The sequence below is a fragment of the Orcinus orca genome, chromosome X (genome assembly GCF_937001465.1).
Source record: "Orcinus orca chromosome X, mOrcOrc1.1, whole genome shotgun sequence".
Lineage (NCBI taxonomy): Eukaryota > Metazoa > Chordata > Mammalia > Artiodactyla > Delphinidae > Orcinus > Orcinus orca.
In genome coordinates this window covers 28,972,237-28,996,362 of record NC_064580.1, presented here as the reverse complement: position 1 = coordinate 28,996,362, position 24,126 = coordinate 28,972,237, and the positions used below count along the sequence as shown (strand labels likewise).

The following is a 24,126-nucleotide window of genomic DNA, read 5'->3' as shown; positions in this document are numbered from 1 at the left end:
TACATTTAATTTTGTAAGTCAAGTTTTATCTTTGGGCTCAGAGGCTAACTGTAAAACAACATGTACAGGTTTTTACTTCCTGTTTTGATCCATTATTTTGTCGTCTGAAGCTTTATTACTGAAAATTCTCCTCATGTCAATCATACACTATAAATACTTCTCCTGATTACAAAATCTCACACAAATGCAGTACACTATTTAATGAGCTCTTCTTTCACAAAATTTAAAAAAAATCTGAAGGCCCTGACTTGGGACTCTATATAAATGAGATTTGGATCTAACGATTTTAAATTATTGCTTCATTCTTAGCTACTCAGTTCTATCGCTTATCTGGGAACTAGAAATAATAAAACCCTTGTTGATTCTACAATTGGATTGTAAAAGTCACTGTAGCCATCAGCCATGGAGTAGAAGGGCCAAGATCAAAAATACAAAGCAAGGGGGCTGAGAGAAAATTCTGAAGCAGCTTTAGTTTATAGCATTATAACCTAGCCTCAAGAATTCTTTGATTCCTTAACGAAGATCCAGAAGGCATTTACTCTATCATGTTATTACGCAAAGTGTTGTTCCCAGACCAATGATACCAGTATCCCCTTGAAGCTTGTTAGAAGTAGAGAATTTGGGGCCTTCGACAGACCTACTGAATCAGAATCAGCAGTTTAACAAGATCTCTAGGAGATGTGCACATTAAAGTTTGAGACGCAGTGCTATAGTACACATCTGATAGGTGCTCCATGCATTTTTTTTTTTTTTTTTTTTGCGGTACGCTGGCCTCTCACTGCTGTGTCCTCTCCCGTTGCGGAGCACAGGCTCCGGACACGCAGGCTCAGCGGCCATGGCCCACGGGCCCAGCCGCTCTGCGGCGTGTGGGATCCTCCTGGCCCGGGGCGCGAACACGTGTCCCCTGCATCAGCAGGCGGACTCCCAACCACTGCGCCACCAGGGAAGCCTGCTCCATGCATTTTAAAAAAGTATTTCTAACAGTCGTGGGTATTGGATACCATTGGAGATACAAATTAGAGTCATAATCTTTCTCCTCTAACAGCTTCCCTGACTTTGGTGTTTTCGGCAAAGGTTTCCCCATTTCAGGAGTCATTCATGATTGCATGATCCAGCTAGTTCTCCAGCCCTGTTGATTCTGCCTTAACAGTTGATGTTACCCCTTGCCTTTCTGTTTTGGTGCATTGTCTAAACTCTAGGTTTAGCCCCAATACCTACCTCACAGACTCCTGTCCTAGCTGTTTTACCTGTGTCCCTGCCTTAACATTAGCCTAAACTTTGCCTCAGAATTACCTAGGAACACAGCTCTAGCTCTGACACTCCTGTACTTATGTCATCTTCTGGTTCTCTCCAACGAATTGCAAAGTCTTTAATGAAAAGCAAACTCCTCTCTGCCCAAGCCCAATATTAATCCAGGGCTACACCTCTCCCTAAACTTCCACTCTCATACGTGACAGAGAGCCCAAATGTAGGTCAGATCACAAAAATTGCACACCATAGGCCTTGTCTTCTGCCATCCCCTTCCCCCCTGCCCTGACCCTGCATGTCCCTAAGGCCTACCTATTCTTTCAATTCCAAATTATCCCCCAAATTATCTCCTTTTCATCCTTCCACTAAGATCCTCCCCCTTCTGATCTATCATTTATTGAGCACCTTGCTTTCTCTATTCTGCTGTATATAGTGTAACAAATTATCCTTCACAAATATGTCTAATCTTGTCAGCTAGATTATACACTGCCTAAAACCTAGAAAATTGTACTTATTTCTTTGAATCTCTAGGCGGTCCAGTGATCAGTATTAATATTAATAATACCTTGGCAATGATGAGAACTCCTTCCTTCCTCCCCTCCTCTCCTCCTCCACTTCCTTTATTCATAGATTCATGCATTCACTCAGTGGATACTTATTGAAACCCCAGATTTCAATAAGCCAGATTTTATAGTAAGCATTAGGAACAAGACTGTATATAGGACACAATCTCTGACCTCAAGGATTTTATGGTATAATCGGAATATAGACACAGTTTGTTATGAATGGGGCTACCTGTTACTGTCTGTTACTACCAATGACTGTCACATGCAACAGTGATCTGAACAGGTGTTAAAGAGTGTGATGCAAGTAAAGTCAACTAGCTGCAAGGAAGTATCACGTGTTTACTAGAGCATATCTCATGCACAAGAGAGTATGGTCGGGAAAGCTTACGAATAGCTCAGTGACTGTGCATAGTTTTATGTTCATTGTGAGGTACTGTGCTCCTGGAATAATGGCCTGTTGTCATTTTTGCGGATTTAGTGAGTCTTTTAACTGCTGAAGATATACTACCAAAAATTCTAGTATTCAAAATAATAATACATGAAAGTAGTAAAAAACAAACAAAGACCCAATACATTTATGTGTAATGAGAATCTAAAGGAGATTTGACCCAATCTTAGAAAACAGGCATTCATTTATTTATTTGGCAAGCATGTAATGGAGTTTGTATGTACTCGGCTCTTGGGACAGAGGGATATAAGAATATTATGTAATTAGAATCACATGTACTGGAAAGTGGTCTGCATAATGACTATCCCATCCATATATAAGGGTCTGTGAGTCCTTTAGATTGAAATATGGCAAATATCTCAAGTTCTTATATTACTTCATTTTCTAATCTTCAGGTTTAGTAATGGGTTGTAATTGCCTTACAAATTCTAGATTACCTTTTTTTAATTTTTTAATTTTTTATTTTTTTTTCTTGCAGTAAGCAGGCCTTTCACTGTTGTGGCCTCTCCCGTTGCGGAGCACAGGCTCCGGACGCGCAGGCTCAGCGGCCATGGCTCACTGGCCCAGCCGCTCCGCGGCATCTGGGATCTACCCGGACCGGGGCACGAACCCATGTCCCCTGCATCTGCAGGCGGACTCTCAACCACTGCGCCACTAGGGAAGCTCTAGATTACCTTTTTTTAAAAAAAAAAAAAAAAAAGGTAGAGTGCCGTTTTTATTTAACGGTAAAGGGCATTTTTAATACATATTTGGTTGTAACAGTCTTTTTTAAAAGAACTATTTTTCTGACACTCTTAAAATTTCATTTAGGATAAAAAACAAGATATTTAAGCTTGACACCGTCAATGACTCATAAAAATGTTCTGGTGGCTATAGATTATTTTTAAATTTCTCTGTACCTTAGGGATTTCTTGATAGGCTGCCCCTGAGAGCAATTAATTCTCAGTCTTATGTGGTTTTATAATGCAAAATTCATTGATGGAAACAATTTGAAATAAATTTCCTTCTCGTATAGTAATGAATTTTTGTTTAAGTATCTCGAGGCTTTTTAAAAAAATACTCTGGCTACACTATGTTTCTTCTTTTTCACCTCTCATATTGACAGTCTCGAAGAAATCTAAATACTTTCTTCATGTTTAAATTTTACAACACTTCATACAATATTAAACATGGAATATCCTTGTGGGGACAAGAAATCGAATTTGCTCTTGAGAAGGTTTCTAACTAATTGATTTGTAGGACATTATAACATCCTCTAGCTGACAAGCTTTACAAATATAAAAACGAGCTGAACTGAGAGGGTGCTTTTTTACTGACACATAAAAGGTGTCTTTCTGTCTTGTATCCTTTGGATATGGGCATGTCAGTTTCATAGAGAAACTTTCACATGGAGCTTTTTTATTTCTTTCTCTCCCAATAGAACTGCATGTGGTAGCACATTGTTTAATCTTTTCTCAAATAAAAGAACATGGGGCTTCATTTTTGTTTTGCCTTTTTGGTATCTCACAGGAACTCCAGGATGGCATCGGGCAGCGGCAAACTGTTGTCAGAGTATTGAATGCAAATGGGGAAGAAATAATTCAGCAGTCCTCAAAAACAGATGCCAGTATTCTACAAGAAAAATTGGGAAGCCTGAATCTGCGGTGGCAGGAGGTCTGCAAACAGCTGGCCGAAAGAAAAAAGAGGTAGGGCGACAGATAAAATAGGAATTCTGAAGTTGTAGCGGAGCTGTTTAAGCTGCCCTTAAAAGAAAAAAAAAAAAGATTTTGTGAAAGATTATAACCAGGGTGAAAGGCACTAACGTTAAGGAGCCCATCAACAGTTAATAGCAATAGTGAACTTGTTCTTTCTTTTTCTAGAATAATAAAATACGTAGCTGTTGCTAGTTAAATAGGCGGTGCTTTTTGACTGTTTTAAATTTTGAAGTTTGTTTTAAAAATCACACATGATTGTTTAAATATGAATGTCTTCAGTCTATTCCAGCTTAAACAAGCTGAGTCTCAATTATTTTTTAAAGAAGATGAGAAAGGGAAGTTATAAATGACCATTTTGTAGGAAAGACTGCTCTTTGGCTAGATTTTTTTAACAGCTACAAATGTGACTTATGCTGAAAAACATGATAGTCATATTTACCTTTTAGTTCCACTACATTTCTTAGTACATTCTGGAAGGGGGACTTGGGCTGAAAACGTTCAAATCTAGAGAGGAAAACAAAACCTGAGAAAGATTAGTGTTGAATTCAATCATCATTTAACTTTCCCTTGGAATGTATCGAAAGCACAGAAAGCCAAGTGTGTGCTGCTGCAGTTGGAAAACATAGATATTTTTATAAACAGGATTTTGTATTTTTGCTTCCAGTTGTTGCGAATGTTTCCTATTTCATAAGGGAGGACTTGGTCGTTATTTACCAAATGAGACTATTGTTATGAACAATGAAAACTCAGTTCTACTGCCAAGCTCTTGCTTCCTACCTACCATCTACATAATAGGTGGATTTTAATATTCAGAAAGCTAGAACAACTCGCTGATGAGCGTCTTTGGTGAGGATGTGTTAGAAAGATTTTGGAATTACGTTCATTGTCATTGCCCACCTCCTCTGGCCGCCTTTGCTCATGTTGCCATTATTCAGAAAGTAGGTACAATTCATATTGCTGTACAAAGTGAATGCATTAGTTGATCTACACACATGTGCACACACACATACACAAATCTTGCTAAAGTTAAAAAATAATAGCATCATCTAAAAACATTTTTATTTTAAATCTTGGTTTAGAAAATATTGTTATATATATATAAAAAACAAAATATATATTGTTTTATATATTACATATATAATCATAAAATAAAGATCCAAACTTTGTAGTTAAATCGCTTCCTTGGGAAAGTCATACACTTTTTTTTTTCCCAAAATTGAAATCCTTCTATTAAATACACAACTATCCCATTATTTAAATAACTGATATATTTATACTATGGGCAGGTTTAAACCTGTATAACATCATTTCTGCCCCAGACCCAATCTAGTCCAAAATAAGATGTTAAGAAATGGGGAGATTAAGGAAAATTGAATAGCATATATAAGAATATGTTGAATTCATAAATGAATTAAATTGATTGGAGGATTATTTTTTCGTTATTGTATACAAGGTATTGTTTCTCATTTTGAAATACCTTACTCATAATGTTTGAGTAAAGCTTGTTAATATTTTCTGTAACTTCTTACCTGGATTTTTAAATTCTTGTTATTGGTTATTGACTTCTAAATGCAAATTATAACTTATAAATGAAGATAGGGCAATATACGTGTTTCACCAAATAAGCTGTAAAATTTTAGATCTTTCTAAGCTTATACGAAATTGGTGTATGCTGACTCTTGTGAAATACTACACAAACTGTAGGTTAATTACAGCTAGGGATTTGGCTGTAATTGGTTAGAAAAAATTTCTCACATTTAAACATTCTGACCTACATTAACTATTGCACTTTTGTTCCTTAAAAAGTCAAGATCAGCTTCCTTGAGTTTTTTTTTTTAACTCAGCTTTTAAAGTTGTCTACTTCATGATACATTTAAAAAATAAATGTTAGCATATTTAAGTTTCTACTGAGATCAGTTTTGTGGCACACTCAGGATTTTTGTATCATTTAAATTTTATGAAATGTAAAGTAATAAAATATAAGTGCCATTTCTATACAAACACACAGCTATTTCCAAGCACCCAGTAGCACATAAAGTAAAAATAAGTAAAATAATATTTTATAAAGAATATGTTAACCTAACAGTTGTGGGAGGGCTGTACATGAGACTATTATTAATCACTGTCATGCTTTCAGTGCACCCCAAGCAGAAGTTAGAAGGAGATAGAAGTTATTTATTGCACAGGTGAAAAATAAGATGACTGTTCAAGGTGACAACAGTATTCCTAGTTTGCAGTGGGATTTAAATGCGTCTGTTGGAAATCAATAATATTTCTTAGTCCATGTACACAAATGAAAAAAAGTGTATAATTTAAGCAGTTAAAGTCTACAAAAATTATTTGTAGCTTTATAGCTACATAATTTTAAACATTTCTCTTTGAAAATGTAAGCTATCCGAAATATGAGAAGAAAATTCTCAGAAAATTTCAAATAGCAGTGGACATCCATTAAGGTTAGTCTGTGTTGGAAGTAAATGAAGTATAAAATAGTCAATTAGCTGTGCAATTTAATATAGAAAATTTACTGTTGCCTCAATTACGAAGCTGAGGAACTGGATAACATCTGTAGGTTTAAGCATCATAGTAATGAGTTTAATGATGGCTTAGCCACCACAAAGGTCTTTGCAAATGAAGAAGATGCAAATGAAAACCTATTGACCATAAAGGGAAGTCATAGGTTAAAACAAAGCAAGCCTGTATATGAAGACTCTTAAGCCTCGGTCCACTGATAGAATTCAAGGGGCGCCATGAGCTTGAATGGGGGGAAATACCTCTTTGTTTTCACTAACCTCTTAACTGAAGTTGAGCATCCCCTTGCATTTTGAATATAGGCAACAAACCAGAGCAATGCTAGCAGTATCTGTGAAATCACAGATGTTCTCCTATCTCATTAGAGTTGTTACATATATCTCAAAATATGGTTCATGCTTATCACTGCTTCAAAACTGCAGTAGTTATTAGATCTACACAGTATCTTATTAATGTGTTAATAATAAACAAGCAAGCATTACTTTATCACAAATTTGTGTTTCTAATAGTTTTGAAACTATTTCAATACAATTGGCTTCCTTTGGAGTCCTATGTATTTTATATTCTGGATTTAAAAACATTATTCTGAGACGTCTCAGGCTTCACCAGATTGCTGAAGGGGTCCATAACATTAAAACAACAACAACAACAACACTATTTCTAGTCAGCGTTCGTTTAATCTGCCCAGACCTCATTCTCATATATTGGGTTGGCCGGAAAGGTCGTTTGGAAAAACCCGAACGAACTTTTTGGCCAACCCAGTACCATGGTTTTACTCCTTTTTGATGGTGTAGTCACCATCCCCAAACATTCATTTATTTTATCCTGGAGTTTTCCAGGAGATGTACCAGTCAAGGGAATGTAGGTGGGCAGGTCTTCAAGCAATGGGTTGCTGACAACATAAGAAACTGTATTTTACTTAGAATAATGTCAGTTTATGAAAGATTGAATGAAAGAGGGAGGCAGCATAATGGGAGGTGCAGTCCCTAAATTGAGGAATCTCTGAATCATTGCCCATAGCAGTAAAAAATGACCTTAAGAGATTCTCTCTCTTTTCTTTTGACGAATGTATTACTTCCTCCATTTCACAGATAAGACAGAAATTGTACTAACATATATTGAGGAATAACAACTTTAATTTAAATTTTACTGGATTGAAAATATTGCTTGAATTTTTTCTTTTCCAACATTTTTTAGTGAAAAATTTCAAGCATATAGAAAAGTTGAAAAAAAGTAGCATAATGAATAACCATATACCCTCCTCTCCTCCTCCTACATTTCTAGATTCAACAATTAACATTTCACCATATACGCTTTTTCTTTCTCTTTCTCTCTACCTCCCCAGTATCTGCCTTTATGTAATATAGGAAATAACATACGCACACAAATTTTTGTTGTTTTAACAATTGCATGTAAATTATAAACTCTCTTATACTTAACCACTAAATACTTCAGCATGCATCTCCTTAGAATAATGACATGCCATATATAACTGTGAGTGTTTATCATACTCAAGAAAATTGAAAATAACACCATATTTTTAATGTCCTGTCCATGCATTTTTTCAAATTAGGGTTTTCTCCAGATATATGCCCAGGAGTGGGATTGCTAGATTATATGGTAACTCTTTTTAGTTTTTTTAAGGAACCTCCATACTGTTCTCCATAGTGACTGCACCAATTTACATTGCCACCAACAGTGTAGGAGGGTTCCTTTTTCTCCACACCTTCTTCAGCATTTATTATTTGTAGAGTTTTTGATGATGGCCATTCTCATTGGTGTGAGGTGATACTTTGTTGTAGTTTTGATTTGCATTTCTCTAATAATTAGCAATGTTGAGCACCTTTTCATGTGCCTCTTGGCCATCTGTATGTCTTCTTTGGAGAAAAGTCTGTTTAGGTCTTCTGCCCATTTTTGGATTGGGCCGTTTGTTTGTTGGTTTGTTCGTTTTTGCGGTACGCGGGCCTCTCACTGTTGTGGCCTCTCCCCTTGCGGAGCACAGGCTCCGGACGCGCAGGCTCAGCAGCCATGGCTTGCGGGCCCAGCCGCTCCGCGGCATGTGGGATCTTCCCAGACCAGGGAACGAACCCGTGTCCCCTGCATCGGCAGGCGGACTCTCAACCGCTGCGCCACCAGGGAAGCCCGGGGTGTTTGCTTTTTTTATATTAAGTCATATGAGTTGTTTGTATATTTTGGAGATTAATCCCTTGTCAGTAGCATCATTTGCAAATATTTTCTCCAAGTCCATAGGTTGTCTTTTCATCTCATTTATGGTTTCCTTTGCTGTGCAAAAGCTTTTAATTAGGTCCTATTAGTTTATTTTTGTTTCTCTAGGAGACAGATCCAAAAACATATCACTGCAATTTATGTCAAAGAGTGTTCTGCCTATGTTTTCCTCCAGGAGTTTTATAGTGTCCAGTCGTACATTTAGGTCTTTAATCCATTTTGAGTTTATTTTTGCATATGATGTTAGAGAATATTCTAATTTCATTCTTTTACATGTAGCTGTCCAGTTTTCCGTGCACCACTTATTGAAGCAACTGTCTTTTCTCCATTGTTTATTCTTGCCTCCTTTGTCGTAGATTAATTGACCGTAAGTGTGTGGATTAATTTCTGGGCTTTATATCCTTTTCCTTTGGTCTATATGTCTGTTTTTGTGCCAGCACCATATCATTTTGATGACTGTAGCTTTGTAGTATAGCCTGAAGTCAGGGAGCCTGATTCTTCCAGCTCCATTCTGCTTTCTCAAGATTGTTTTGGCTATTCATGGTTGTTTGTGTTTCCACACAAATTTAAGGTTTTTTTCTTCCAGTTCTGTGAAAACTGCCATTAGTAATTCGATAGGGATTGCACTGAATATGTAGATTGCCTTGGGTAGTATGGTCATTTTAACAATACTGATTCTTCCTATCCCAGAACACAGTATATCTTCCCTTCTGTTTGTGTGGTCTTCAATTTCTTTCATCAATGTCTTATAGTTTTTGGAGTACAGGTCATTTGCCTCCTTAAATAAGTTTATTCCCAGGTATTTCATTCTTTTTGATGCAATGATAAATGAGATTGTTTCCTTAATTTCTCTTTCTGATATTTCATTGTTAGTATATAGAAATGAAATAGATTTATGTTTATCAATTTTGTATCCAGCAAATTGACTGAATTTATTGATGAGCTCTAATAGTTTCTGGTAGCATCTTTAGGATTTTCTATGTGTGGTATCATGTCATCTGCAAACAATGACAGTTTTACTTCTTTTCCAATTTCGATTCCATTTACCTTCTATTTTCTGTATTTCTTTTAAACTGGAAGTTGGGTCTAGATGAAACTTGAAAAGGTACAAGTCAAATGTTTTTGGCAAGAATACTTCATATAGGATGCTATGTAATTTTTATCACATCAGGAGATACATAATATGAGGTATTCTCAGTCTAAATGCTGCTAAGTTTGATCACTTGCTTAAGGTGGCAACCATTAGATATTGAGTTGTAAAGTAATATATTTTTATTTGAAATTAGTAAGTCATCTGATGGCTTTAATACCCATTGATGATCCTTCCCTGGCCCAATTGTTACACTGGGGACTCAAAATTATGATTTTCCTAGTTCTGACATGAATCCTACAAACTGATTTCTTCTATTAAAAAAAAGAAAACACTTCCTTTTTTTCTCTCTTTGATCTCAATATGGACTTACGGATTCTGATTTAGTCAGTATGTTGTAATGAATTAGTTATCATTCTTGCTGATCCTCACCTCTACCAAATTTAACCAGTGGGAACCCGTTCAAGCTTTCTGCTTAAATGTCCCAGGTTCACCTTGTATTTTCCCTGCCCCAGGTATGGAATCTACCATTCTCTAAGGACCTCTGATTTCCTTCACTGGAGAATGTTATATAGAAGCCAAGACCCGGGCAGTAACACCTTCTCAAAGGAATACTGGCACCTTTCTGGCAAGCAGTACTAGGGGAAAAAATGTTTTCATGTTACTTTTGCAAGGATGCAAACATCTCTATCAATCAGAATACATCAAAATCCAAAGTAAGGCTAAGCATATTAAAAAGTTCTTATTGTGTTAGACTTCATGTAAAAGCAGTAACTTCTTACTCATTTCAGTGCCTCTACTGCTGAATTTTTGAACCAAAGTTTACCTGTATATAATCTATGCTAGTTTACCAAGCAAATTAATGGTGTAAATAAGCTAATGGGAGGCATTCCTGAATGTACTTAAGGGAAGAAATTGTTTTTTAAAGACCTTAGCTCACTGTTTGCATGCAAATAGATGCTGTTAATTAGAAATGAGCCTTATCTAATTCATTAAAATAGGCCTAGTAGGACCTCTTCTTGAAAATCTCCATTAGCAATTCATATTACTCTATGCACCCTTTGTAAGACAACTGTTTTTTCTTAAGTCTTCTTCAATTTTGGCTTCTCACTAATTCAGATGTCCCTAACAAAATAGTCTTCAGATAGCACTGTTTTCTACAAAATAAAAACCAAAATTTTACTATAATTCACAAGTCTCTTTGTAGTGTAGGCCATATTTTAAATGTAGCCAACATATGCGTGTAAACCAGTGCTAAAAGCCTTTTCACACATTCAGCATTGGCCCCCCAGGATCCCTCCAGCCCTGACTCTAGTCCACTTGTTTATACCTGAACTTCCCTGGTGTCTTATCACCAGTTTTAACCCTGATTCTTAATCCAGCCCGGAGTTTGCCGACTGAGTGCCCATAAGCTGAATCTAGCTTGGAAAGCGTGTGGTCTTTTTACATAGGCACTGTTATGAAATAATTTGTCAACACTTAAAAATTGAGAGTCTTCATATTTTAAAAAAATAGGATTTTTGTCTCGTTTTGAAACCTTAGATCTGGCTACTAGGCACTCATTCCGACGTTCTCTCAAGGCATGATCAGTTGCAACAAAGTAACAGATGTTTCTTGCTGCTCAAAGTGTGGTCTCTGGACCAGAGCACAGACATCACCCAGGAGTTGCTAAGAAATGCAGAATCTAATAAATCGTAGTCAGCATTTTAACAAGATTCCCAGGTGATTCATGTCCATCTTAAAGTTTGAGCAGCACTGGTTTGGGCAAGCAAGCCTTCTCTTCAGTTTGCCACAGTTGTTCCACCTCAGTCGTTTATATTAATTGCTTTCCCATAGACATTTGACTTAATAATACATTATATAGACCCTTATATACTGATGATGATGATGGTGGTGGTGGTGGTGGTGACAGCACTTAATATTGCCAGGAGCGGTTCCAAGTGCTTTACATAGCTCATGTAATCCTCATAACATCTCTGTTCTTATTTCCATGTCTACAGAAGGGCAATTGGAGCACAGACTGCTGAAGTTCTTTGCCCCAGATCACATAATTAGCAAGTGTTTGAACCAGGATATAAGCCCAAATAGTCCTAAGTCTCGCATTGTTATTCTAGATCCGATTTTACATTACTTAGCTTGGACCTTTAGTATTCTCTAAGATATACTTCTGTCGACTAAAAAAATATATATACAACCTAAAAGTTAAGAGTTATGTTTTATTCGGCAGACATACTGAGGCCTTCAAGCCTGGGAGGCAGCATCTCAAGTAACCCTGAGAAAACTGCTCCAAGGAGGTGAGGCGAGAGGGGAGCTAGGATACTAGGAGTTTTGCAACAAAGGGCAGGTAGTCTGAAAGTCAAAAGATTATTGTTCATTAAAGAAAACCAGATATCTCAGGTTAAGGAATTTAGCACTTCTCTTCCTATGGGAAGATGCAAGAGTCTGGGCTCACTGAAATCATTCGTTTGATATGCACCCCAGCTGTCTCAGGCCAGTATCCTGTCTTTTCACATCCTGAGTTTCCTCAGGGCTCACCGTCAGGCGTAGCTGCAGTCTTATGGCTGCTAGGTGGCAGGTATTCTTTGTTTCCTTCCAGAGTTCCCTCAGGACTCACTGGTGGAGGGCTGCAATCTCTGAGGACCGTGACATCCTTTGTTTACTGATATGGCAAGAAATATTTTATTTCTCACTTACAGTTTCTGCCCACCAGACTCTCACTTACCAAGCCCATTCCCTTACCTGGCCATACTCAGTAGCAAGTGAATAGTACATGAAATCTGTTCTGACCTATCTTTGCAAGCATGTTATCCGCCATTTTCACCATTTCAGCTGGTGTCTAAAGCATAAAATGACCTGAAGTGTTCTGTCATTCAGCTTTTGCAAAAGCCATTTACTTTTGTGTTAAATTGCCTTTCCTCTTAATTTTTGTTCAAAATCCTACCCATGCTCCAGAAGCCAACTGAAGTGCTATTTCCTCAATGAATGTTACCTGCTCTTCTCAAGCAGAAGTATTTTGCTCTCAAGTTCTTCTTGCTCCTTTTCGTAACACTCACATAACATTTTACATATCTATTATATATCACATGTACATATATTTTATTTCCCCAGCAAGATTGAAAGCTTCATGAGGGCAAGGCAACATCTTACTCTCCTCTCTATAACCCACAATACTTAGCAGAAAATCTAGTACATGTGGATGACCAAAAATTATTTTCTCAATTTAAATAGTAAAAATTTCTATCCAAATTTTTCAATTCAAATTTTCAGTTTTTCAATTCAAATTAAACTAGGCATTTAAATCTTTACACTTGACATTGTTACATAGGTTAAAAATAGATCTACAGAGCCAGAACAATTTTTTTAATGTTTTTATAATATCACATCTCCATGGATACATTTTTAGTTCTGAAAATTGGACTTGATCAGCTTTAATATTAAAAATGGAAGAAGTTGGGTTAATAACGCATAGTTTAGGTGTTCTCCAGAGTTTAATACTCTTAAGAGAAAATGACTTCAATTCCCATAGTTATTTACACCAAAAAGAAGGTCTTTGATTCAAACACTTTGTACATTTGTTTGTGTCAGTCTTACTGGATCACAACTAGTAAATTCTAGTGATCTAAGTAGGAATTAGACTTGAAATTAGGTATTTTACCCTCATCCAGCCTGTAACCAGAAGATATTTTAGATGCAATCCATATCGCCAAAGATCTATTTTTAGATTGATCAGAGAGGATCATACCGATATTATCCACAGGTGTCTATGGAAAAGCTCATCTCTTCCCATCTGTTCTCTGATGACTCTTGAAAAGCTTTCAAGGGCATTCATAATTCTTCATCAAAAGACTATGAAAAATTAGCTTCATAGCTAATCCTTTTAGGTCCTATTCTCTTCTTTGAAACTTGACAAATTCTAGTGAAACTGACTAGCTGGATCCAAACATGCTGTCACATTGGCTGGTACAGACAATATCACTCTCTATAGATACACAAGTGAATGCATACTCTGTATGGTCTTGTATCAACTTTTATGGGGCTGGGGAGGTGGGAGTTGAAGTAGGGAGGATGATCTCTGGCATGGGCCTTGTAGGTTGGCAGGAGTCAAATGAAGAATGAATGGACAGACCAGAGAGGAAACGTGATAGGAGCAAAATCAATGAAACAAAGAGTGGATACGTTGAAGGACTACATGCAGTTCAGTACAGATATGCTCTCTTAAATCTCCATTTACTTTACTCATTTACCTATTCTAAGCTCTTCATTCTATTTATAAAACCAACAGCCCAATTCCTATTCCAAACTGAATGCTGGATATTAGTAACTTATAGATGTTTTTAAAAGTTTTTCAAGTGGACTTCCTGAAACCACCTTGCCTCCCACCACTTGAGAGTATGATTTCTAAGAGGCAACCGTGCGCTGTTCCCAACCCATTTATGCAAGTTATTCTTATTTTTAGAATTTTCTTATTCAATTAAATATTACATAAACTAATAAAATTGGAATGCAGAGAGAAAGAAAATTGTGGTTTCTATTAAAACTAAGTTGAATGCTTTGGAAGACTGATTAGCAAATAATACTGTTCAATTAGATGTGGATGAAGCAACTATTTAAAATTGGGGGTAGAGGGTAGAAACCACAAAAATCTGGAAGGATTTTGCATTTAGATTTTTTTCCAGTGTCTCTAAATCTTACTCTAAAGAAATCAAAACTAAAAGTCATAGATTATGCAGTCTAGGAGTGTTTTATACAAGAAAGGATATGCTGAATTTCACTCAGTTCCCCCATACCAAATGAGTAGTGAGTTAATGATCATTTTTATGTTCTAGGTGAACATAAAATGTTTAAATATGCATAAACGACTTTATATAATCCGTCCAGCTTAACAATATTGTTCCAAAACCTGCCTATCCAGTCATCCCAATCAAGTTTAATAAGAGGATTTCTCTTGTTTGTCTAAAGGACAAAGTGTGGTGTGGTACTAAATAGAGCAGTCAAGATGGACCAGGTCATAAAAGATTTTATATCTCAAAAAACTTCTTTCTGGGATGGCATAGAAGAACATGGGGAGGTTTTTCAGTGGATGAGATTTGGTTTTTCAATGGATCATATAGGCCCCTCTGATAGTTGAGCTCAGGGTGAAATGAAGAGGGTGAGACTGGCAGCTGGGTGACTCAAGTAGTTTTGTAGTATTTCAGATTAAAGACAATGAGTGTCTGAGCAAAATAAATCTTATAAAGGTAAGACACATTCAAGATACTCAGTAGAAGAAAGTAAAATAACTTGGTAATTGATTAGATGAGAGGGTTGGGAGCTTGAAGGATTCTAGGAGAACCTCCTTCCCCAGATTTCTGGCTTGGAGAATTGGCCGAATATAGTGCTGTTAGTTATGAGAGGAAATACAAGGGGCCGTATGCAGATGGAAAGAAGGCAAATCAGACATAAAGACGTCAACTTGGGATATGATAGGTTTGAGGGGCCTGTGGAACAATTAAAACAAGGTAGTCAGAAAACATGCATTGGATGTGCAAGGCTGAAGGCACTGAGCCTTTTTCTTCTCAGTGAAGCCATGGTAGCAATCCCCAGTCAACTAACCACTTCTCAATGAGATCCCTTTCTCATTTCATTTACTCACTAGCTGGTAAACAAAAGAGAGTTCCCAGAGTACGTATTAACCAATAAACACTGCTGTGGAGAAAGGGTTCAGGTGTTAGGAAGCTACTGTGGCAGATGAATACTAGTGGTGACTAATTGGCTGAAGTAATTAGTACCTGTGATCTCTATGGGGTCACACACTACCACCCTTAACTCACAAATCAGAAGCGCTGGTAGACAAAATATGGGAGACAGACCAGGAGAACATATTCATCACAACATACAAAAAAATAAGCTCAAAGTTCTCATCCTACTAATCGCAGACCAGAAATGGCCTCTGTGTATGTTTGGGACACCCTGGTGAAAGCGAGGTTGTCTACAGCATATTTAAAGCATGGATACATCATTCAGTGAAATGCAGACGGTCAATACAGAGGTAGCTAGAGAGCCTATAACATGAGAAATAAGCACAAAGCAAAGCATGCCCCATAAGACTCCATACTTGGAGTCCTGTAAATGCACTCTCCCTTTAAGGTTATTGGTGTCTAAAATCTGTCCATTGTTGTCTGTCTGACTCAACAGCAGCTCCACCTGGATCCTACCATTTTCTTAAAACAGGCCAAAAGGCATTTTGCATTCTTTCCATTTTCCTTGTCGCTGAGGAAACTTGAAATGACTACCTTCAAAGCCTGTCCTATGAGACATATTTCACATTATGAGCAATCATTTCCGAAGTGTTTTTATGTTAGAATTACAAGCCATCATACCACTAAAAAGAAACACAATATTCACAGGTCAGTAGACCATCCTTGTGCACAAAGGAAAACCTGGACTAGAGATAAAAATGTGTTGATCACTTCATTGATTACTTCCTGGGATTTAATATAATTGTAGGATGCCTTAGATATGTGTGCTAGTCTATTCTCATGTTCCCTTTTAACAAGTCTGTTTTAGTAATTCTGAACTGGCGTAGTTTGGCCATTAATATATATCTAAAGTTATCATAATTTGCTTTTTTCCATATAGATTAATTTAAATGAAAATATGTTTTTCTCTTTTTATCCACTGATAAATATGTTTTTAAAAACCTTTTCTAAAATGGAAAACACCATACTTGTGTGAGCTGCTAATCTAATAATTTTTCACTTAGTTATACATTCACCAGTATAATAATAGCTACTCATTTTCAGAAGACCTTATCTCTTAGTTCACAGGAACCTTGCCCAATTAATTATTCTCTCTCCCCTGTATGCACACAAGCATAAGTGTATCTTCATCCTTTCTCTACTGGCTTCCTACCCTTGACCAAGTAAGTATATTTAGCTCCCAGATTAAAAATAAATTACCAACACTCCTTTCTTAATGTGCTCCACTGTACTTGTCAGGGTTTTTAGCTGTGAATAACAGAATCCAGTTCTCTTTAATGTAAGCAGAAATTGACTTTATGAGAAGGCTAAAGACCTGCTCCTATTCCCATATAGAAGGCTAGAACATCGGCTCAGAAATGGGCAGAAACCAAGGGAGAGGCTCAGCTCTGGGAACAACAGTCCAAATCATACCCTGTGTCTGCATGCTGCCATGGAACACTCCACCACTACAGATGGGGTGACAAATGCCACTGCTGATGGAAGGAATTCTAAATGGTCCCTTGCAATTTTCTGTCATTAATTTCCAGATTCAAAAACTGAACTTCCTCCTTCAGATTCCACACTGATCTTAGGAAATCCCACCATGTATGCAGGGTGTTCAGATTCTAGGCAGCCAAAATTGTGAAAGGCCTCTTACTTCCCCGTCCTAGTAGTTATTCCCATTTGAATCCTTCTCTTCCTAGTCACTAATACTTCAAATCACATATTCTCTTTTATCTCATCTCTTTTTTTTTTTTTTTTTTGCTCTTGGTCCCCACCAATGCTCTGATACAATCTTTGCCAAGGCCATCAATGATCTCCTGTAGTTAAATCCACTGGACGTATCTCAGTCCCACTGAGGCCTCAAAATCAGTATATACAACACTTAAATATGTTCTATTCCTCCACAGAAGGTACTCTGAGTGGCATCACTACCTATTCACCTGTCAAGGCTAGAAACTTGGAAGTAACAGAGTTAATATTGACACTAAATTTTGTGTCAATCCAATGAATGGTCTTTGTCAAGAGTTTTACAAATGTTTCCCTGTGTAATCTTCACAGCAACTCAGTTTTAAAGATCTTTCATGTCCACCCTCTCTCCTGACTGTGAGATGGTATTCAGAGGATGGCAGTATTCCTTTGTCCGTTTTACAAATTATCAAATTGCAGCTCAAAAAGATTAAGATACTGTGCCAAGGCTAATCAGAATTATAGAAGGATCAAGGACTAAAAGTCAGTGATGCTGACCCCAAATCTGTGCCTTTTCTATTGTCCTATGATCATATTTACCTATGTGAACAAAACAGCTAATAAGGGTAACAGCGACAAGACAAATTAACAATGAGTGTTGGACTTCCCTGGTGGCGCTGTGGGTAAGAATGTGTCTGCCAATGCTGGAGACACAGGTTTGATCCCTGGTCTGGGAAGATCCCACATGCCACAGAGCAACTGGGCCCGTGCACCACAACTACTGAGCCCACGTGCTGCAACTGCTGAAGCTCGCACACATAGAGTCCATGCTCCGCAACAAGAGAAGCCGCAATGAGAAGCCTGCGCACCACAACAAGGAGTAGCCCCCACTCGCCGCAACTAGAGAAAAGCCCGTGCACAGCAACTAAGACCCAACGCAGCCAAAAATAATTTTTTAAAAAAAAATTTTAAAAAAAAGGGTTCCCTCCATCTTTACTAACCATTTAGAAAGACTCAAGGCTGTCTCTTCTCATATTTGTGCTTCCTCCAATATCTAAGGGTAATACTATCTTTGGTAGTATTAAATGATGTGGAATTTGGATAATAAGTAAAGAAGGCTGAGTAAAGGGCAATTACATAGCTAGAGAGGGAAAGCCGATCTACAAAGTAAAGAAAACAAGAGAATACTTGAATATGGGTCTAGTTTGTGGAGAGTTTCAGAAATTGAAAGATTCTGAAGCAGTTGATGGATATGAAAGAAATGAGGAGAAGAAGTGGAATTTCTGGAATCTTCTGTAACTTCTGAATTCATACCCTTTTTTGACCCAGAAATGTGGATTAAAATTAGGATTATTTTCCAGTGATCTTTTGTTTTTAGACTGGGTTTTTGTGCATGTAACTCTATGAAAAGTTAGGGTCATGAGGGTCCCTGTATTTCATTAGGATTATATGTGAGAACAAAACTCTACTCTATGAACCAATGTAATATATTTTATAAAGTGATCAGGGTGTATGCATGACAAAAATAGCTTGTTTCTCCTACTGATTTATTTGGTATTTTCTTGCCAATTAACGTTTCCATGGGACAGTGGAAACTAAGAGTAATTGGTGTTGGGGTTGGCCAGTAAAATAAAACTAACTAAATGCTGGACAATAACCACCTACGTTCCCACTTGTATTTATTACCCTTGGAAGTAAATAGCATGGTACTATTTGTTTATATTTTTATTTTGCTTTTTTGTTTGTTTGGCAATTTACTTAAATTATGAGTCTTATTTTACTCATTAGAAAAATAAGGATAATAATACATCTCTTGTAGGGTTGCTGTAAGGGTTAGAGATAGTGTAACTAAATTGACTAGTTCTGTGCCTGGTACATAAGGAGGGCTTAGAAATTACTCTCTGGAAACAGGTCTTCTGGGATAGCAAAATGAGTAGGTCAACAGATCTACTCGAAAACCTGCAAAAGCTGTACAAAATATTTTACGATTCTGGAAGTCAACCAAAAGCATATACCTAATTGAAAAGTGATTATATAGGGAAAACTATTGAACTTTGAATAAGAATAGTGGTAGTCTTTGGTGTTTTTTGCCTGGGACTGCTCCCAGTCTCCACCCACCAGCTTGGTCAGCATAGTTCTTAGACCAGGGTTTTATAACACATGAAAACCACCAGCTTCACTGCCAGAGGGTTTGACTTTATTTGGAGCCAAGTGTATAAAACCCCATGCCCAGAAGCATCAGTATCAGTAGAGAACTAGGTGGCAAATAAATGGGCTGATTAGCAACTCAGCTGGCCTAAAATTGCTGTTTTGCTTGGGGCAAACCATTGACTGGAAGACTAGCCAGAAATTTGATTTATCAGGAATATATGAGAAATGAGACAGCCATAAAGGACTTGGACAAGTTGTCCATATATCTGCTGTAAGATGACTTTAAAACTGTCTAAAATTTGAATACATTCCCTTACATAAATACAGATCCATTGACAAAAGTTGGAAATTTTACTGACTCAAGGTGTTTGAACACAACTGCTGACCCATCATTGCCTAATGACAGCTAAGCTATGCTGACCTCTAGTAGGCTAGACATTAAAAAAAAAACAAAACAGAGAAAGGTTGTTAACAGTCATACACTATGGGGAAACATTCCACAGATATTGTCCAGATAAGTTATTATAACTTCAATAATAACAACCCTGGGGTGTGGAAGGAAATCAGAATCTGGAGCTGCTCCAATATATTAAGTAAAATGTTGAATTTTGTAGACAAACTATGATACATCCAAAGAAACAGGGAACTGTGGCCCATAGTCAGGGAAAAAAGCACACAACAGAATTTGTCTCTGAGTTGGCCCAGATAGAGACTTCAAAGCTCCTATTAATATTGATAAATACCTTTAAGAAGGAAAAAAAAACTGTGTTTAAATAATTAAAGGAAAGTATGATAACAATGACAGTAAATAAAGAATATCAACAGATGTACATTATAAAAAAGAAAGTACCATAACTAAAGTGAAAAATTCACTAAAGTAGTTCAAGAGACTTCAGATGGCAGAAGTATCAGTAAACTTGAAGATAAATATAAACTGCTCAGTCTGAAGAGCAGAGAAAAAAAAAGAATGAAAAACAAATGACCAGAGATTCAGAGACCTTTGGGAAAACATTGAGTGTATCAATGTAGGTATTATAAGAGTATCAAAAAGAAAAGAAAGAGATAGGGACAGAAAAATTATTTGAAGAAATCACGGTCAAAACTTCGCAAATACAATAAGTCCCCTACATACAAACCTTCAAGTTGTGAACTTTCCAAGATGCAAACTGCGTTCGCGTGTCCAATCATGTAAGTTAGTTCACGTGCCTGGCATATATTGTCATGTGCGTGCATCCTCTACAGGTGGTTGTGCTTTTGTGTACTTTACAGTACTGTATAGAGTACAGTAGTACAGTATCTTTATTGCAAGCCCAGGATGTCTGGAAGCAAGTGTAAAAGCAGCGGTGATGTAGCTGGTACTGCTGAGAAGCGCCAAGCCATAACGATGGAACTTGCTGGGCAACACGAGGAGCCTACTAATGAAGACCTGATGGAACTGGAAGCCCAGGATGAAGAGAGACAAGAAGAAGTAACTGAAGAACAGAAGAGATTCACGATGCAGGAAATGGCAAGGGGATTTTCTTTATTTAGGAGGCACTGTTAGTTTTTGAGTCACAGGACCCAAATATAGAATGGTACACGAAGGTTGCAGCAGCAGTTCAGAATGCAATCCAGTGCTACCGTGTCATCTATGACAAGAAAAAAAGAGCTGCTACCCAGGCATCCCTGGATTGTTTTTTCAAGAGGGTAGATAGTATTGAATCCAGCAAGGAACCAGAACCTGTGCCATGAGCGTCAGGCGTGAGTGAAATTGCAGCTTGCCATCCATTTCCTATTGCTGAGGATCCTTCAGCTCTACCATCTCCCACCTCCTCTCCCTTCTCCAGTCAGTAACCCTTCTTGCCTGTTCACTTGATGCCAGCCCCTGTATGCCAGCTGCTGTACTGTACTACTGTACTTTTCAAGGCACTGTACTGTAAGATTAAAAATGTTTTCTGTATTTTTTGTGTTTTATGCATTATTTGTGGGGAAATTATTATAAACCTATTACAGTACAGTACTATATAGCCAGCTGTGTCAGTTGGGTACCTAGGCTAACTTTGTTGGACTTGTGAACAAATTGGACTTATGAATGTGCTCTTGGAATGGAACTCGTTCATATGTAGGGGAGCTACTGTATGATGAGGTTCAATAAACCCCAAACAATAAACCCAAGAACACCTGAAAACATCACAGTCAAACTTGAAATATAACCACAAGTGGAAAAATCTTGAAAAAAGCCAGAGAAAAATGACTCATCTTGTACAGGGAAACATAAAATGATTAGCAGCAAACTTCTCATCATAAACAATAGAGGTCAGATACAGTGGAACAGCATATTCAGAATTCTGAAAGAGAAAAATAAACTGTCAACCAAGAGTTCTAGATAAAGTAAATGTATCCTTTAAAAATGAAGGCAGGGCTTCCCTGGTGGCGCAGTGGTTGAGAGTCCACCTGCCGATGCAGGGGACACAGGTTTGTGCCCCGGTCCGGGAAGATCCCACATGCCGCGGAGCAGCTGGGCTGGTGAGCCATGGCTGCTGAGCCTGCACGTCCAGAGCCTGTGCTCCACAACAGGAGAGGCCACAACGGTGAGAGGCCTGTGTACCGGAAAAAAAAAAAAAAAAAAGGTGAACAAAGACTTTCTCAAACAAACAATAAGAATATTTCTTGATAGCTGGCCTGACATACATGCAAAAACTAAAGGAACTCCTTCAGGCTGAAAGAAATTATATCATTAACTCATATCTATAAGAATAAATGAAGAGCAACAGAATTGGTAAATATGTAGATAAATATTAAAAAACTGTACAAATACACGTATGTATTTCTCTTTTCTTCTATCCCCTTTAAGACATGTCATTGCTTAAAAACAGTAATTATAATACTGAATTTTTGTGTTATATATGGGTGAAATAAATATGATGATGGCAGCACAAAGGCAGAGGGAAAATGGAGCTTATCAGGGCAAAGTTTCTGTATTTTACTGGAATTAGTTTTTTTTCTAGCTTTATTAAGGTATGATGAACAAATAAATTGTACATATGTAAGATGTACAATGTGGTATTTTTATGTAAGTATACCTTGTATAATCATTACTATAATCAAGCTAATTAACATATTCATCACTTTACATAGGTATTATTTGTGTACATGTGGTCAGAATATTTAAGATCTACTCTCTTAGCAAATTTCAAGTATATAATACAATGTCATTAACTGTAGTCACCATGCTCTGCATTAGATCTCTAAGACTTATTCATCTTACAGTTGAAAGTTTGTACCCTATGAACAACATCTCACTTTTCTCACCCTTAACCCCTGGCAACCATCATTCTACTCTGTTTCTCTGAGTTCAAGTATTTTTTCAATCTCACATGTAAGTGAGATCATACACTATTTGTCTTTCTGTGTCTGACTTATTTCACTTACTACAATGTCCTCTAAATTTATCCACATTACCACAAGTGGCAGGATTTCTCTCTTAAGGCTGAATAGCATTCCATCGTGTGTGTGTGTGTGTGTGTGTGTGTGTGTGTGTGTGTATGTATGTATATCTCACGTTGTCCATTCATATGTTGATGGGCACTTAGGTTCTTAGGTTGCTTCCACGTTTTGACTATTGGGATTAATGCTACAATGAACTTTGGAGTGCAGTTATTGCTTCAAGAGTGTGATTTTGTTTCCTTTTGATACATGCCCAGAAGTGGTTCTGCTGAATCATATGATGGTTCTAATTTTACCTTTTTGAGAAACTGCCATACTGTTTTCCAAAATGACTATACCAGTTTACATTCCCACCAACAGTTTATAAGCGTCCCCTGTTCTCCACACCCTTGCCAATACTTGTAATCTCTTGTTTTTTTTTGATAATAGCCATCGTAATAGGAGTGAGTTAAATTAGTTTTCATCTGAGTAGACTACAATAAATTAAGATGCATATGTAATCTTTTTTTTATTTTTTGTTTGGGTTTTTAAAATTTATTTTTTATATTGGAGTATGTTTGATTTACAATATTTGTTAGTTTCAGGTGTACAGCAAAGTGACTTAGTTATACATATATCTATTCTTTTTCAGATTCTTTTCCCATATAGGTTATTACAGAGTATTGAGTAAAGTTCCCTGGGTTTTACAGTAGGTCCTTGTTGACTATCTGTTTTATATATAGTAGTGTGTATATGTCAATCCCAACCTCCTAATTTATCCCTCCCCCACGCCTTTCCTCTTGGTAACCATAAGTTTGTTTTCTAAGTCTGTGAGTTTGTTTCTATATTGTAAATAAGTTCATTTGTATCATATTTTAGATTCCACATTTAAGTCATATCATACAGTATTTGTCTTTCTCTGACTTACTTCGCTTAGTGTGATAATCTCTAGGTCCATCCATGTTGCTGCAAATGGCATTATTTCATTCTTTTTTATGGCTGAGTAATATTCCATTCTATATATGTAGCACATCTTCTTTATCCATTCATACATTGATGGACATTTAGGTTGCTTCCATGTCTTGGCTATTGTAAATAGTGCTGCAGTGAACATTAGGGTGCATGTATCTTTTCAAAGTATGGTTTTCTCTGGATATATGCCCAGGAGAGGGATTGCTGGATCATTTAGTAGCTTTATTTTTAATTTTTTAAGGAACCTCCATATTGTTCTCCATAGTAACTGTACCAGTTTACATTCCCACCAACAATGTAGGAGGGTTCCCTTTTCTCCACACCCTCTCCAGCATTTATTGCTTGTAGATTTTTTGATGATGGTCATTCTGACTGGTGTGAGGTGGTA

General features: G+C 37.1%; 1 protein-coding gene across 1 annotated transcript in view; it reads left to right on the top strand.

Annotated features, from left to right (window-relative positions):
- Positions 1 to 24,126, top strand: part of DMD (dystrophin) — a 2,251,544-nt gene that overhangs the window by 1,379,494 nt on the left and 847,924 nt on the right. The window contains exon 45 of the mRNA XM_049704774.1: positions 3,772 to 3,947. Coding sequence (XP_049560731.1) covers positions 3,772 to 3,947 — 176 coding nt within the window. The remainder of the gene's footprint in view (positions 1 to 3,771; positions 3,948 to 24,126) is intronic.